Source organism: Ylistrum balloti, unplaced genomic scaffold (genome assembly GCF_031769215.1).
Source record: "Ylistrum balloti isolate Yb309-2 unplaced genomic scaffold, AGI_CSIRO_Ybal_v1 Utg369800, whole genome shotgun sequence".
Taxonomy (NCBI): Eukaryota; Metazoa; Mollusca; class Bivalvia; order Pectinida; family Pectinidae; genus Ylistrum; species Ylistrum balloti.
The window spans coordinates 724,873-740,725 of record NW_026781978.1 but is presented as its reverse complement, the minus strand read 5'-3'; the positions used below and the strand labels follow the sequence as shown (position 1 = coordinate 740,725).

Below are 15,853 nucleotides of genomic sequence, written 5' to 3'. Positions count from 1 at the left end.
GTCATTCAAAAATCATGTAAATGAATTAAGTGGATACCAAACAATTGAACAATGGATGTTTATTGCACCATTAGCTTACTGCAAAGACTAGAATCACACATTTGAAGTGCAGATCTTAATGAAGATTTTTTTGTTGTGATGAAGAATCCTGCACAAATAGCTATCATGACTAAAGATACAGTTTATAGTATCAATAAATACAAACAAATCGAGGAAAATAAAGGTTTTGATACACACAATGAGGAAAACAAAACAATGTGAAATCTTTTAATGTTCAATAATTGAGCAATAATATGAGATGATGATAAATCAGAATGCAGCTTCTATACTCCAGTATCTATGTATTTCTACATATAATATTTCGAGAAATTGTGAGACAAAAACTAAATGAGACTATCATGTAATTGAACTGTTCATAAACAAAATAAATTGGAATGGTTTAACTGCTGTATTTACACAGTGGTATGGTCATATCTTGTAGTAAATCTTTTTACACAATTTTAGCAGAAATGTAAAAAAATTCTGTCTCCTGTAAAAACCCATCCCATAGTTTTGAGTCTGAAGCTATATGTTATAATCAACAATCTACAATGTATGTCGCAATACACCCTAAGATAAATAGTTCTCTCAACAAATTATCACAGCTTTACAATATCAACCGTATGGAGCGGTGAGTCACATCAACTCCGCTGTTAATTAATAATGGTGGTAAGGCACAGAAACTCCACTGTACATTAACACAAATGTATAACCACGTGGAGCGGAAACTCCACTGTACATTAACACAAGGTTACAACCACACAGAGCGGTGTGGCACAGAAACTTCACTGTCCATTAATATAAAGTTAAAACCACACAGAGCGGTATGGCACAGAAACTCCACTGTACATTAACACAAAGTTACAACCACACAGAGCAGTGTGGCACAGAAACTCCACTGTCCATTAATATAAAGTTACAACCACACAGAGCAGTGTGGCACAGAAACTCCACTGTACATTAACACAAAGTTACAACCACACAGAGCAGTGTGGCACAGAAACTCCACTGTCCATTAATATAAAGTTACAACCACACAGAGCAGTGTGGCACAGAAACTTCACTGTCCATTAATATAAAGTTACACCCACACAGAGCAGTGTGGCACAGAAACTTCACTGTCTATTAATATAAAGTTACATCTTCACAGAGCGGTGTGGCACAGAAACTTCACTGTCCATTAATATAAAGTTACATCCACACAGAGCAGTGTGGCACAGAATCTCCACTGTACATTATTATGAAGGTACAACCTCATGGCACAGAGTGGTGTGGCACTAAAACTCAACAGTCCATTCTAACAGACAGTTACAACCACATGAATCGCTATGGCACAGAAACTACAAATTTTATACTAACACAAAGGTACATAAAACACACATGGGACATGTTACATGATGTAGCAAAAACAAAAACAATTTCTACAAGAAACTGTTCTAATGGAACAGTTAGATGCCTTGTGCATTGTTATATTACCTGGCACACTTTCACGTATGTATTGTATCTATTTGGCACCGAGGCCATGTCCAGGGATAAATCCATTGGCATCAATAGCAGAGCTATAGATTATAAGTCTGCCTCCTGGTCTTGTTGCGGGAATAATCAAGTAACACCTGATGGTCACAATAATATCTCTTCACTTCATCTTTCCTGAAAATCTGATATATATATATATATATATATATGTACCACAAAGAAAGCTAAACAATAATTCAAGAATTGCCTTCAGAAATTTGACTTGGTATTTGTAGTTTCTGAAGTCGTGATTTCCTCTTTACCATCTCTTCCCTTGCTCGTACCTTCCAGTATCTCCGAATATTAGCAATGTTTGTACAACTATAGGCTTCCCAGCCAACCAGATGTGAGCGTGTGAGATTGTCTCGAATCACAGTCACCACCAAATCATTGACACATAACAGAGATTCCACCACACAATGACCTGTTTGAGATTCCTGGACAGTTTCAACCTTTCCTTTAACTTGATAATGGTCATTTCTACAATTCAAAATGGCTATTACCTCCCCTTTCTTGAATGATTCGTAGTTTAATGTACAGATGATGAGGATATCACCACGGTTACGACTGATCCAGATTGTGTCACCAACAATACAAATTGAGTTGATGACAATGTTGCTGAGTGAATACCGTCGCGACATTGAGGGAAGCGTACCACCTTTTTTATCTGGTACTGTGTTCTTTTTTGGAAATGCTGGTATACTGGTCAGTCTAGGTCGTGGAGGGCGTTGTGGTGGCCCTTCAACAGTATTTGAAGGTGACCTTCGTGGCGGTACTTTGGGACGAAAATCAATGTCAATGGACAGAGAGCTGCCAGAAGAATCCTCATCATCATCTTCAGTGTCCTCATCTTTTCCAACTTTTTCAAGAATATCCATCGGCATCTTTTTAGCCATGTTCATACTGTGAGGATTGTCAAGATCACAGCTGTAGATATGTGTGGCTATGCCCATATCTGTATCTAGTTCTACAATAAAAGCTGTATCACACATCAAACACCACACACGGCCATCTCCCTGCACCAACATCTGTACACTCAGACAACTGGTGTAATCACATACATATTCTTGCAGCATTTTCCCGATATGGATTCTATTTTCAACCATTGATGTGGCTACACTGTACACGACTATGTCTGGGCCACAACCAACCCATAATTCTTCTCCGTTACAGGACATGACATGTACTGCACAACAAGCCTCTTTGTCAGAAATCTGCTGACTGTTACGCTGACAGGACCATCCACTTTCAGAAACTTCAGTCTGGAGTGAATCCTGATTGGATGGCAAGGTCATCGTGTATGTGCGTAACTTCCCATTATGAAGTGTCACATAAAGTTTATTTCCAGTCTGAAAGAAAAGACCAGTTTCTTTATGTAGCCTTTAATTAATCTTTGATTTTCATAGATAATGGAATATTCAATTTCATTTTTATTTCCAGATGTAAAGGTCCTAATTCACATGTGAAATGTCCACACTCACTAGCTATAATTGTGATGTACATTTAGACTGCCAGAAGAATTTATCATTATTGTATAGAAATGCATAGGTAGTGGCAGAATGTTTTGAAACATTTAGACTTTGAGGTAGAAATATATTAACTGAAGATTTGCTTACCTTTCTGCTACCTTTGAGGTAGATGATGTTTGTAGGAATACCATCACATGCAAAAGTGATCTGGCGTTGAAGCTGTCCAGAGGTCAATTGTTTCCATACTTCAACCATTCCCTCATCACTTCCTACCTGTTGTTTTTAGGAGTAAAAAGGAACATTTAGTTTTACATATAAATACCTTGCCTCATCCTCTGCCCTGCTACATACTAAAGAGACCCCATGTGACCTTGTATTAGAACAGTCCCTATGTCATCTGTAACTGGGCAAATCTGACATCTAATATCCTTTGCCTCATCCTCTGCCCTGCTACATACTAAAGAGGCCCCATACCTTGTATTAGAACAGTCCCTATGTCATCTGTAATGGGGCAAATCTGACATCTCATATCCCTTGCCTCATCCTCTGCCCTGACCGCATACTAAAGCGGGCCCATACCTTGTATTGGAGCAGGCCATATGTCATTTGTATAAGGGCAAAACTGACATCGTTTATCAAAATATTGGTAAGTATCCATACCTAGATTTGTAATTTAAAGTACTTCAATTGAAAAATAGTAAATACAGAAATGGGACTTCAGATATTTAGCAACAATTGTCGTACACTTTGTTCATGGTTTCTTTCAGGGACATGCTTATTTCACTGTAAAACTGTAGGGAGTCATTTTATCTGCAGTAATATTTAATCTTGACAGATTCATATCCATACAAGATATAAATTGTATGGCTTGAGAAGAAAACAAGTGAAGAAGAGGAATGTGTATGACATGGTACAATTATTACTTACATCTGTGCCAAGCCACACCTCCTGATCAACCTTACACATACAGGTGACTGTGGGGCCAGCCAAAGGCTTCTTTTCATGGTACATGCAGGTGGTCATGTCTACTATGGTGTAACTTCTGTCTGTATCTGTCCCTTCCCAAATCCAAACCAAACGCTTTTCACCCTGCAAAACAACGTTCTAACTAGAGATTCACACTGACCTAATGACTATGTACATAATGCTTTAAGTGATAAAGGTGTGAAAGGACTTTCATTAATTCATTTTCAACAGTTTGCCTGAACAATAATAAAACAAATTCACAGTTATTAAACTTCGACCTCGAGGTCAAGGTCACAGTGACCTAATTGGCTTTAGGTAAGTGATGTATCCTACAACTTTCATTAAGATACCTTTTATATATGAACCAGGTTAAGAACCAGAAGTACTAAATATATCTTCTTCCCTTCATTTCAAGGGAAGACATATTTACAATAGTGTAAGTACACATTTACAAAAACGTTGTTACTTTTTATTTCGTAATTATGATAAATTTCAGAGTCACATTACAACGTACAGTTTCTGTATTTTATGTTTTTTAGTGTAATATGTCATGTTCATTAGAATTTGAAATATTTGCTTTCTAATTAAGTTTGCATATGGGAACTTTTGCTTAATTCACCCTTTTGTTAATAAGGTGAAAAAAAATGGTGGGTCAAAATCTGAAGTTTAAGTTTAAATATATCTTTATTATTTTTTGGGTAAATTTAACACAAGTTTTATGTTTTATGTATAAAAGGAATACCATTCAGTAACTGATTAAGTTTAAAATCACAGCTGTTGTTTATCTTTATAATGAAGGTAGTGAACGTTTCTCTACTGTCTGTGATAATATCAGTGTTAGAGTCTTTAAATGTTAAATCTTATAATGGTCTCAATCTATACATTGTGGAAGAAAAGTTTAAATGGTGCCATTTTAATCTTTCATTCCTTGTCCTATTCAAGGTTTTTTTTATGTTTATATAAAATACAAAAATTTATATCCAAAGAAAGCTTTATTTTGTAACAGTTCCTCTAGCTGAAGATATTGAAATATGAAATGTTTGATAAAATGAAATATGACTTACATCTGTGACAGGTGTGATCAAGTCTATTTCCCCATGGCATTTGTCAAAGATTTTGTGTTTACAAAGGAACTGGACACTGCGCAGGTGGTCACCATCAACAATATCCATTGTACTGGGTCGGTCAGTCCCCTTGTCTCTCCAGCATTTTTCCATCAGCTGTTCTAATTGTGGAAAACGTGTGTCTAAGTTGAAACTCTGAAAGCAATGATGTGTATACATAATTGTTTGTTTCTTGTGATATACATAACCCTGGTATTAAATACTAATTATAGTATACCTCCTGGCACACCCAAGGAGAAATTCTTTCCTGATTGGAATTGTGTAACCCTGCATGTCGCCATATATTACTTGGTTAAATACTAATTCTCTCTAGCTCAACTGGTTGAGTGCACACCTAGGAAACCAGAAATCTAGGGTCTGATCCCCAGAGGAAGCACTGAAATAATGGCCTCTATTACCGTTTGGTTTGGTTAATTGTTGCTTTATGTTCTATTAACAGTCAGGGTCATTTAAAAACACGCCAGGTTCAGGTGTGGAGGAAAGCCAGGGCACTTAGGCCTTAATGGTCATCTGACTACAAAAACTTTCAGCAGGGAGAAAGGTTATTTTTTCTTCTTTGAATGAAAACTTACTAAGAAGCTCTTTTCAAAGATGCAGATGGTAGTTTTGGTGAGGAGTAGGTAACTGTAATGTGTGTTTTCTATTATTTGACAATAAAGTTGGAGCCAAATCTAACTGGTGAAACTTAAAATGTTTGAAATAGGTGTTGCACAGGAAAACCATGATTGTGCAATCATGTTACAACATGGCCTCCCTGACAGCCGTTTCAAAGTTTTGATGTTGAAAAATAACAACACTTTGTAAGCTACCTTTCCTTAACATTTTCACCAATTTTTAGCTCAATGGCACCAGTGAAACTGGAGAAGTTTAAAATGTGTTTTTCAAGATGGCGGTCATCTTAGACAGACGAGGCACAATGGCTGTAGGTCGTTATGACCCTTTGGGTCAGATGACCTAAAAAACCATCAACCTATGGCCAGTACTTGACCCTATGTAGGCCCCAAACCTTCGACCGAGAGGTGGAGGGCTACTGATAAAGACAGCCTGGCACTTTAACCACTTGGCTGCTGCGCCATTCCTGTCTCAGATGGCTATGTCAAGGTTCCTCAGAAAGCAGACTCAGATCTAAACAGGCTTATCCTACAGGACAATTCAATTACTTGAAAGCAGTGTAAGATGTTGATTCCAAATTCCTTTAGGTAGAGCAGAGACCATGGGCTGAAGACTTTGTATGAGAGAAACTTTTTACGAAGAGCTGACCTGAGATGTGAACCCCAACCTCCCGTACACTTGACATTTATAGAATCTAGTCCATTTTCCTAGACAGTTTGGCTACAGTGACAAGTATGTCTCTATCAATAAGGTTATTTCCCTTTAAGTAATGCACAGTTATTTCCCTTAGTAAAAAAAAATTCCCCTCCATGTTTAATATCTTTTCTATCTTTCTTCAAAAGGTTGACAGTGTATCTCTCTGCCATTGTAGTAATTAGTATTGGCAATATTGTGGCGATAGCTGGATGTAAGTATTTAGTTTTTAGAAGATACAACAGGTGATTCAGGAATATATGATGTCAAATTCAGCTTTTTATGTGAGAAAACATCAAGCAAGTCAGTAATTAAAACATATTACAAATATCATCATACTGATGGAGAAAGCGTCACTAGTGATATAGGGGTTCTGTGACTAAAACAGGGAAATTTTGCTCCATTTTTCAGCAATTTTGATAGTTACATACCTTAAGACTAGGACGCTTCCCTTCCTGTTTGATGGCTGTGGTAATTTGTCCAATATTACGAAGGTCTCCATACGGCCTTTCTCCCGAAACCACTTCATAGATGACCATCGCAAACGAAAAAATATCCACCTGAATTGCAGATTTTTATTTATAATTTTTTACAAATTAAATTAATTGTCAATTACCATATTCATCCAAAAACAAGCCCATGCCTGGTAATAAGTCCATCCCTTACTCTGAGTAAAAGCAGATGTTTTGGCCTCTTGGTCTTATTACAGGATAAATGTGGTAAATGAAATAATTTTGGAATGTGCTTCAGCCTACAACTAAAATTTGATCCCTTATGATACACTAAATCAAATGAGTGTTATGTACTGGTGAATATATTTGTATATATATGGTGTTTGGTATATTTGCTGAACCAGAAGCTGTGGCAGTCATGCCAAATCTTGTGGTTCCAGAAAACCATATCAATATTTGGGATATGCAGTCAGATGTCTTCAAAGAAAAAGATATCTGTTACATTTTTTACCTAAATGAATCTTGTTTGTATATAAAAATATATGACTGACTGAAAAACCTTAATGAAACAAGAGATCCCAGAGGGTTCTTGGGGCCAACCATTGTTTGATCTTTATTTGCCATTTTAAAGTTGGATCTTTTCTCTTCTTTTCTTTCTAATGTCTGTTTTTGCTCTTAATGATCAGACATTTTGAACATTCCTTTGCAGATATTGTGATGATAATCTTTACCTGCCAAATCCAAAATGGTTGCCTGGAAGTCATTTTGTGTCTTCTGATCAGTCCCAAAGTCAAAAGGGCATAATGAGAGACCAAATGGAGCATACATATGAAATTTAAGAGATATCCATTCAGTGCTTTTTAAGATATAAGGATCACAATCTTTACTATGCAAAATCCCACATGGATGCATGTTGGCCATCTTGTTCTTCTGATCAGTCCCAGACTCAAACAGGCACAACTAGGAACCAAGAGACACATATACATGAAATTTGAGAAAGATCTATACAGTACTTTTTAAGAAATAGTGATAACAAGCTTTCAAAGTCAAAATCCAAAATAGCTTCCTGGCCATTTTTTTTCTGATCAGTCCCAAAATTAGATGGCACAACTAGAGACCAAGAGGAACCTATGTATGAAGTTTAAAAGAGATCCATCCAATGCTTTTCAAAAAATAGCGATAACAATCTTCATTGCAAAAATTCCAAGATGGCCACCTGTTGGCCATTTTGTTTATTTGATCAGTCCCAAAAATTAAACAGACACAACTAGGGACAAAGCGGAACCTACATATGCAATTTGAGAAACATTCATCCAGAACTTCTCAAGAAATAGCAATAACAAAAATTATTCACTGATGGACGGACCACGGATGTAGGGCAAGTTCAATAGCCCACCATCTGATGATGGTAGTCTCAAAAAAAGAAAAGAAAAAAATCTGCCAGGTATTTACACTAAAAAGAACAGTGGAATCTCCAATTATAACAATACTATAATGATTACTGGCGATGGTCTACTGCAGAAGTATTTTGTCAGTCATCAGCACATTTTTTGGACATCCATTTTGAACCAGTTCAGTTTACAGTAGGAAGTAATACAATGACAGGCAATCTTCAGGCTGTTTTAATGACCCTTTATATATCTTTGAAGTTTGAGGTATTTTTTTATAATCTTACAGTACTTTTTTTTAAAAATATTTGACCTTAAACTTCAAAATTTTTCAAATTTCTACTTCAAATCTACAACATATTCAGAATTTTGCACTTTTTGAAATCTTTTGGAAGCAACTATGACATTTGAATCTATTTCCATGAATATTCCTTCTCTTAAAATCCTTAAAGAGAGTTTTAAGATTAAGGCACATTTATGACACCAGTGATGGAGAGACGTAAGTAAACTGATTTCAAAGAGACAGAAGGACAAAGTAATTACAAACAGAGGGACAGAAACTATTACCAAATGAAGAAATGTTTACTTTTTCGTCATAGAATTGAGCATCCATGATCTCTGGGGCCTGGTAACCAGGAGTTCCCACCATGCCTAGGGTTCCACCAGAGCTGTAGAACTTTGAGATTCCATAGTCAGACAACTTCAGATTCACCGGGGCAGTAAGGTCAAGCGTGGTGACCAGGATGTTGTCAGACTTGAGATCACGGTAGATAATTCCATGCTTGTGTAGATAGTCCAGACCAGTGGCAATCTGCAAGATTAAGGAGTTATCAAAGGTAAGGATTTTTTAAAGATTCAAATTAAGGATTTATCCAAATTAAAGATTTATAAAGATTAAAGATTTTACAAGATTAAGGATTAATGAGGATTAAGGATTTATCAAAAATAAGGATTTATCAAAATTGAAATTAAGGATAAATAAAGATTAAAGTTAAGGATTTATGGAAATTATTTCAATCATCTATAGTTATTATAGTAATAGTAAGTTATAACAATGGTTGGAAGTCATGGAGCAACCATTTCATGGTATCTCTCAAGAATTTCACATCATAGATCTTTGTTTTCTAGTCAAACAGACATTTCCTAAGATGTTGATTCTGACACTGTAAAAATATTTGCTGGGCTTTTTGGACCATGAATAAAGTGAAATTAAAGAAAATGAAAAAAAAAGTTATTTATTTTACAACCATTTCCAACCAAGTTATTTCAACTTCAATTAATCACTCTTGTTGGAACAGCCCAAATAGTCTTATTTCGGGTAGAAACTGGAGTACTCAGGGAAAACCAAAGTGGTCAAGTACCCAAACCTTTACATAAATGTTCAGGGAATTGAACTTAGGACACCTTGGTGAAATCAAGTGCGTTACCACAGCACCACTCAACCACTATAGTAAAATTAAATCCCCCACTATGGAGTATACAATTTCCTAATGGTCTTTTACCCTCGGCCTCAAAAATTGCAGAAAGTTCAAAAAGATTCTCCTACTAATATACCAAACATGCTATTAATAGGGAAGGTTTTGACACAGTTCAATCTTCACCTATAAAACCCTTTTATCAATAGGACTGATGTTTGATCTTAAAGCTCTGAAGATACATATGTATATTAGGACTATTCCACACTATGCTAAAATAATTGTATTAAAGGGCCGTTGTAGAATACTCTCCAAAATATACAATGTACCATAATGGTAATAACGTGGGTCAGATCAATAAAAATTTATACATAATAAGGAGTTTTGTAAGATTTCAAAGCTATTGTGCTCACAAAGTATGAATTTCAAAATAAGAAAAAAATAATTGCATTACACAATGTTCAATTGTTGATCAATTTTATTAAAGATCAGAAGTTAAATAAATAAATATGATTTACCTGAAACACCATCTTGTACGTCAGGTCCTTACTTAATATCATTCTGAATACCTTGTCCCGGTCACGATGTTTATTGAACGGTTTCCTGTTCACTTTTTCAGCATCCAGAACGTTCCTAAGACTGCCAAGGGCAGCGAACTCCAGACACATGAGAAGCTTTGGTTTGACACAGATACCAATAAATGAAATGACACAAGGGTGTTGAAGCTTGCTTGTAACTGCGACCTCTTGTCTCATCTCCATAAATGACTTCCATGCCTGAAACAGCAAACAATCATAAATAAACTTGAAAGTGTATATAAGACATGATTAACTTCTATAGAAACTAGAACATCTTATCAGGTATAGAACTTGATATTATGATTCTGTGACCTAGGTATAAACTCAATCTGTTGATAGGTTTTCCTGATATAGATAGTACCAGGTATACGCCTCCCCATAGATTAGTTAGAACACAATAACTACAATTATTGTACTGCATATCTTTTATATTTGAAAAATGAAAGCAGTTGTCTTGTGATGGTTTGCAACTCAAGTTCATCTCCTCATAAAAGTTGAATCAGTTGAACTGCACATTTTGGCAATCAACAAAAAAAAAAAAAAAAAAAGAAAATAACTCACCAAAGTATGTCACATAATAAAATCGACAAACCTTCAGACTATTGGCTTCGTCTGTATCTAAAGTGGTGATTTCTCTTAAGTCCTTATAGTTTCCATATGGGTTGGCTTCATCTTGGAAATCAGAGCTAGTTTTTTCTGATGAGTTATTTGCCATACCTTTGGGCCAGGATGCTTTCCCACTGTCCATGCTATCTATCCCCGAGGATTGAAGACCAGTGGGCATGCCATGATAATACTTGACTGCTACGTCAATGTTGCCATACCGACCTTTGAACACTGACCCACTAACACCTCGTCCAAGAATGGCATCAAGCTGGACCTCTAAATTGGTCTGATCCAAGTGGTACTCTTGAGGAATTTCCTTAACAAGAAGTTCTGGGACAAGCTGCTCCAGAGGAATAAGTGATCCTGTTTTACACAGCATTGTGTCGTCTGTACGGATAACCCGTGCGCAGTGTTCCACTGTGAAGTGATCATAGTCTGGTGGCAGTGATGAAGTGGAAATATCGTCATAGCAGCGCTGACATAAAGCATATCTCTGGACTCGCGGCTCACCAGAGTTATCCCATTCCAACAGACCTACAATTAAACACCCTGATACTTACACAACATTACATAAACATTCCAACACTAACATTACATAAACATTCCAACACAACATTACATAAACATCCAACACTTTCATTACATAAACTTATATTACATAAAAATTCCAAATACATAAACATTCAAAAACCAAAAGTTTATAAAAAAACGCAATCCTCTTCATCAAAGGATGCTTCTGACCAAATATGGGCAAAATCCAATCATTCCTACAGGAAGAGTAGTATTTTAAGGAATTTGCTCTATTTCCAATATTGGGTGTTGTCCCTCTCAAGATTAAACAACTATAAAGTAACAAATGAGAAATAGGCGACAAAGTGGTCAGGAATACCTTTATACCAAAGTAGTGTTTGGATCATTACCTGGATAGTGGTCAGTCAACAGATCATCAATCTCATCTACTATAGTGCCCAAAATAGAAAACTCATCCACCGTAGAATGGACCACAACTAGTATACCCATCTTAGAAGGTCTTTCTCTTCTCTGAGGTATACGGATTGTCTCTAGTTTGAAGTACCCTGTAGTGTGTCTCATACAAATGCCATCCTGCCAGTAGATCATATCCTTCTTCTTAATGTGTAGTCCATTTCTATCAAAGGTAAGAGAGTAAAGTTTGAATTGTATTGTGCAGGCCATTTCTATCAAAGGTAAGAGAGCAAAGGTCAAATTGTACTGTACAGGCCAATTCTATCAAAGATGAGAGAGTAAAGTTTAAGTTGTAATGTGCAGGCTAATTTCTATCAAAGAACAAATTTAAAGAACATTAGGAAATCACAGGTCACAGGTTTAATCCCAAGTGGAAACATTTCACTTTGTAGCCTCATGGCCATGGCACAATTTGTAATATGCTATACAAGGGCTGAAATTAGTGATCTTCAGCTTTCAAACATGACTTCTGAGTGAAAGGGAAAGAGTGAAAAGATGAGTGCCTTCCTATTTGTAAGTAAAACATGATATGTTTGTGATGATATGGAAATATAAGATAAATAAGATTTCTATAAAATTAATTTAATACAGAGATAAGTATATGAAATACACACAAATGTCCAGAGAACTGCCTTCCAATGACAGTGTGCTGCATACGGCTCTGACCAACAGTTCGTGTCCCTGTCTGCTTTGCTCCTAACATTGAGGACTGAAATTTCCAATTTGGCTGCTCCAGCAGTTGAAGGCGAGCCATTATACGCGACAGAAGACGACTCCAGAAACCCGTTGGTATGAAGGCCATCTGATAGAGTCGATACACATTAGTACCACTATACTCTTGAGAATGAAGCTGCAGGGCTGGACTTTGTGACAAACGACCCGGGATAAACAATCTGAAATATAGAAAATCAAGTTATAATAAACAATCTGAAATATAGAAAATCAAGTTATAATAATGTCCTGTCCTGACATAGACAGGAAACTCATGTCAACAGCTCATACTTACAAGTTGAATTCATTTATTGCATCAATCATCATTTTAAATCAAGGTTATTTTTTTTTAAATCCACAATTAAATAGTTAAAAAGTTAACTAAAAAATGATAAATAAAAGATAGTTATCAAGTAGCTGATAAATTAGATTAAAAACAAGCACAATAAATATCTCATTATCTCATATATCTGCTATAGTAACAACCTTCTCCCATCGTCCACTGACAGTGCAATTTCAAATCGCTCCAACAGCTGAAGGTATTGGCCAATGTATTCGTCAGGGAAACTTGGGTCATCCATGTATCGTTTTGTCACGTCTGCAACACTGATCTTTCCATCACGCCCAATTTGTCCATCAATACCATTGTAGTCATCAGTTAAAACTTTTGCCAGCAGGTCACACAGCCATGAAGGGTCGAGGATGTACAATGTACTTAGACCACGTAACTGGTCACTGTAGTGTAGCAGTGAGCCTGTCTCCACCAGAAACTGGGTCACTGTCACATGAAAGGGGTATATTTGTTAATATACTTAGGTTTGGGTTGATTAACAAATGTAAAATAAAAGATTAATTTTGTTGTCGTCTTTAACAATATTTGTGGAAAATGTAAACATGTACTGACACAAGCTCGTGTACAATCCAGTAAACAAAAACAATATTGTTTCTTCAGGAATGAAATTGGCCAAAAAAAAAGAGAACACACACACTCACACGAAGAAGTGACCTACGCAATGCTGGTCTCACTAGAAAATGTCTTGGAAAAATAATTTAACTACAATCCATATTCACCCACAATAATGTCCCAGAACTGGGTGTATTTGGCCAACAGCTAAGTGATTCTGAAGAGCAACAAATGCTTCACTTTTCAACATAAGAAATATTTTTGAAAATAATTAAGAATCAAGAAATAAAAATTGCAAATGTTTCTGTACAACAGAAACAATGTAAATAACATTTCAGAAAATCATTTTCTTCAGATAACAATGGTGACCTTGGTCTTTCAACTTTAAAGAAGATTATGGTTATTAGGAAAGGACACACAGCACAAATTTAAGTTTTAGTTTGGTTGGCCAAAAGAAACTCTAAAAAGTGTGTTGGCCTATTTTCTATCTAATGTAACCTTTGACCTAGAGACCTAAATCTACCTTCAGTAATAGTAACTGTAACCTTTGAACCTTTGACCTTTGTAATTCCAAACAAGCATTTTCAGCAAGGAGGCATAGTAGAAAGTTCCATGATCAGGAAAAATAAGGTTACTGCATAGAAATCAATATATTTCACTTAAAAATACTTTTAACCTTCAGACTTTGACCTTCAGACCTAAGCATAAGTTCAAAAGAAGACTTATATCATACACTTGGTAAGGTGATCAAAGTTATGAACATCAATTAAAATGAAAATTGTTCTTTTGAATTCCATCACACACTTACCAGCAGTGATGTCATCCTCGGTAGTGATGTCGTTGTTAGGAATTGATCTAATGAGCTCCTGGAATTCTTCCTCTTCCATGAAGGGTGGATCTCCCTGACTTAATTTTAAGGCTAGTTTCTGTTCTATAGCCTTCTCTACTGATAGGTAGGATAATGGTACTTTGCGATTGAGAAGTTTTCCGATACTAGACCCCTTCACAGGATCATACATATTCGAGACAATTTCAAACAGCTTCTGTTTCAGTAGAGGAATTCCTGAAGAGGAAACATATTTCTTTGATGTATCAGTCAAGATGTAAAGAAAACATTGCAGAATTTGAATATTCAGTTTAAAATACAGAGATTTTAAAACTGATAAGGAATTGAGTGAATACCATGGTTTGTTGATCTGGGTGTTCATAACCCTTCAGTTAGATACCTGAAGGTATGCAAGGTGATTTGATTATAGAAAATTTCAATTATTATAAATGTTTTTATTCATATGGTAACCACATCTAGATGAGACAAGCACCTACCAGAATTATAAGTCAAGGCTTACCTAATATCCTACCCCCTTCACTTATGATCTACAAATTTAAAAACTAATGGACAGATGGAAAGATGGATATGCAGACAGACAATGTGACTTGTGTAAGCCTATCAGGTACAATGTCAACAGTCTTATCATATTATATATGTAGTTCCATCAGATCTGCTATTGTCATTTTCTAAGTACAGTATAAAATGACACTAACTAACTCATGGAAGGATAGTTAAAATCACATTTATCAATAAATAAGTTCCAAAAATGATACTGAGGTAAACACAAGATACAAAGAAACTTTTACACTGAATACTACATTTCAGAACTAATTTTTGTTATCATTGTTTATTGCTTGGACCAGGTGGTCCAGGGTTGTTTGTTCAGGAAGCGACATACTGATCATGTAATTTGCTCTCTATCAAGCCTCACAATAACCTTTCAAGGCATTATGTAGTCATATTGTAAGATCCATCTAGATTTATGCTTGAACCATTACACATGAATGAACAAGTGTCAGAAGAATCTGGCCAAACATAGTTGTTGTAAATAATAGACCCTTAAAGGTTAACTAACCTTCCTTTGTAGTACAGGACACAGGTATGATGTTGTTGAGGTCAAGCTCACTACAAAGGGAACTCCTCGAACTTCCTGGTCCATAGCGTTCTATTACCAGGCTCAGAATACGGGACACTTTCTCATCACGCTGAGCATCGGTCAAGTGTTTGTTCTTGTCTAAGAAAGTTGTGACAAGAATGACCCTGGAGTTTGGTGTCCTTGCCTTGAATGCATCCAACAGTCAAAACTTATAATCATATCATGAGATTATTCTCAAATTTTAAACGCAGTGAATGTGTCACAAACTATCTTGTAGATCATATCCAATAGGCTGATTGGAAGGGCAAATTCTAACTTACCTTTACACTGTACAGCCAGTGTTCTAACTCTTGTTTGTACTGTACAACCAGTGTCCAAACTCACCTCTATACTGTACAGTCAGTGTCCAAACTCACCTCTATACTGTACAGCCAGTGTCCAAACTCACCTCTATACTGTACAGCCAGTGTCC

General features: G+C 36.1%; 1 protein-coding gene across 1 annotated transcript in view; it reads right to left on the bottom strand.

Moving 5' to 3' along the window:
* Nucleotides 1–290: 290 nt before the first annotated feature.
* LOC132544497 (leucine-rich repeat serine/threonine-protein kinase 1-like) overlaps nucleotides 291–15,853 on the bottom strand; it is a 45,599-nt gene continuing 30,036 nt past the window's right edge. Inside the window, exons 16-28 of the mRNA XM_060208100.1 lie at nucleotides 15,361–15,565; nucleotides 14,265–14,519; nucleotides 13,039–13,330; nucleotides 12,456–12,734; nucleotides 11,778–12,004; nucleotides 10,844–11,391; nucleotides 10,192–10,449; nucleotides 8,845–9,069; nucleotides 6,850–6,978; nucleotides 5,054–5,248; nucleotides 3,951–4,112; nucleotides 3,171–3,296; nucleotides 291–2,903 (exon numbers count right to left, since the gene is read on the bottom strand). Coding sequence (XP_060064083.1) covers nucleotides 1,752–2,903; nucleotides 3,171–3,296; nucleotides 3,951–4,112; nucleotides 5,054–5,248; nucleotides 6,850–6,978; nucleotides 8,845–9,069; nucleotides 10,192–10,449; nucleotides 10,844–11,391; nucleotides 11,778–12,004; nucleotides 12,456–12,734; nucleotides 13,039–13,330; nucleotides 14,265–14,519; nucleotides 15,361–15,565 — 4,053 coding nt within the window. The 3' untranslated portion in view covers nucleotides 291–1,751. The remainder of the gene's footprint in view (nucleotides 2,904–3,170; nucleotides 3,297–3,950; nucleotides 4,113–5,053; nucleotides 5,249–6,849; nucleotides 6,979–8,844; nucleotides 9,070–10,191; nucleotides 10,450–10,843; nucleotides 11,392–11,777; nucleotides 12,005–12,455; nucleotides 12,735–13,038; nucleotides 13,331–14,264; nucleotides 14,520–15,360; nucleotides 15,566–15,853) is intronic.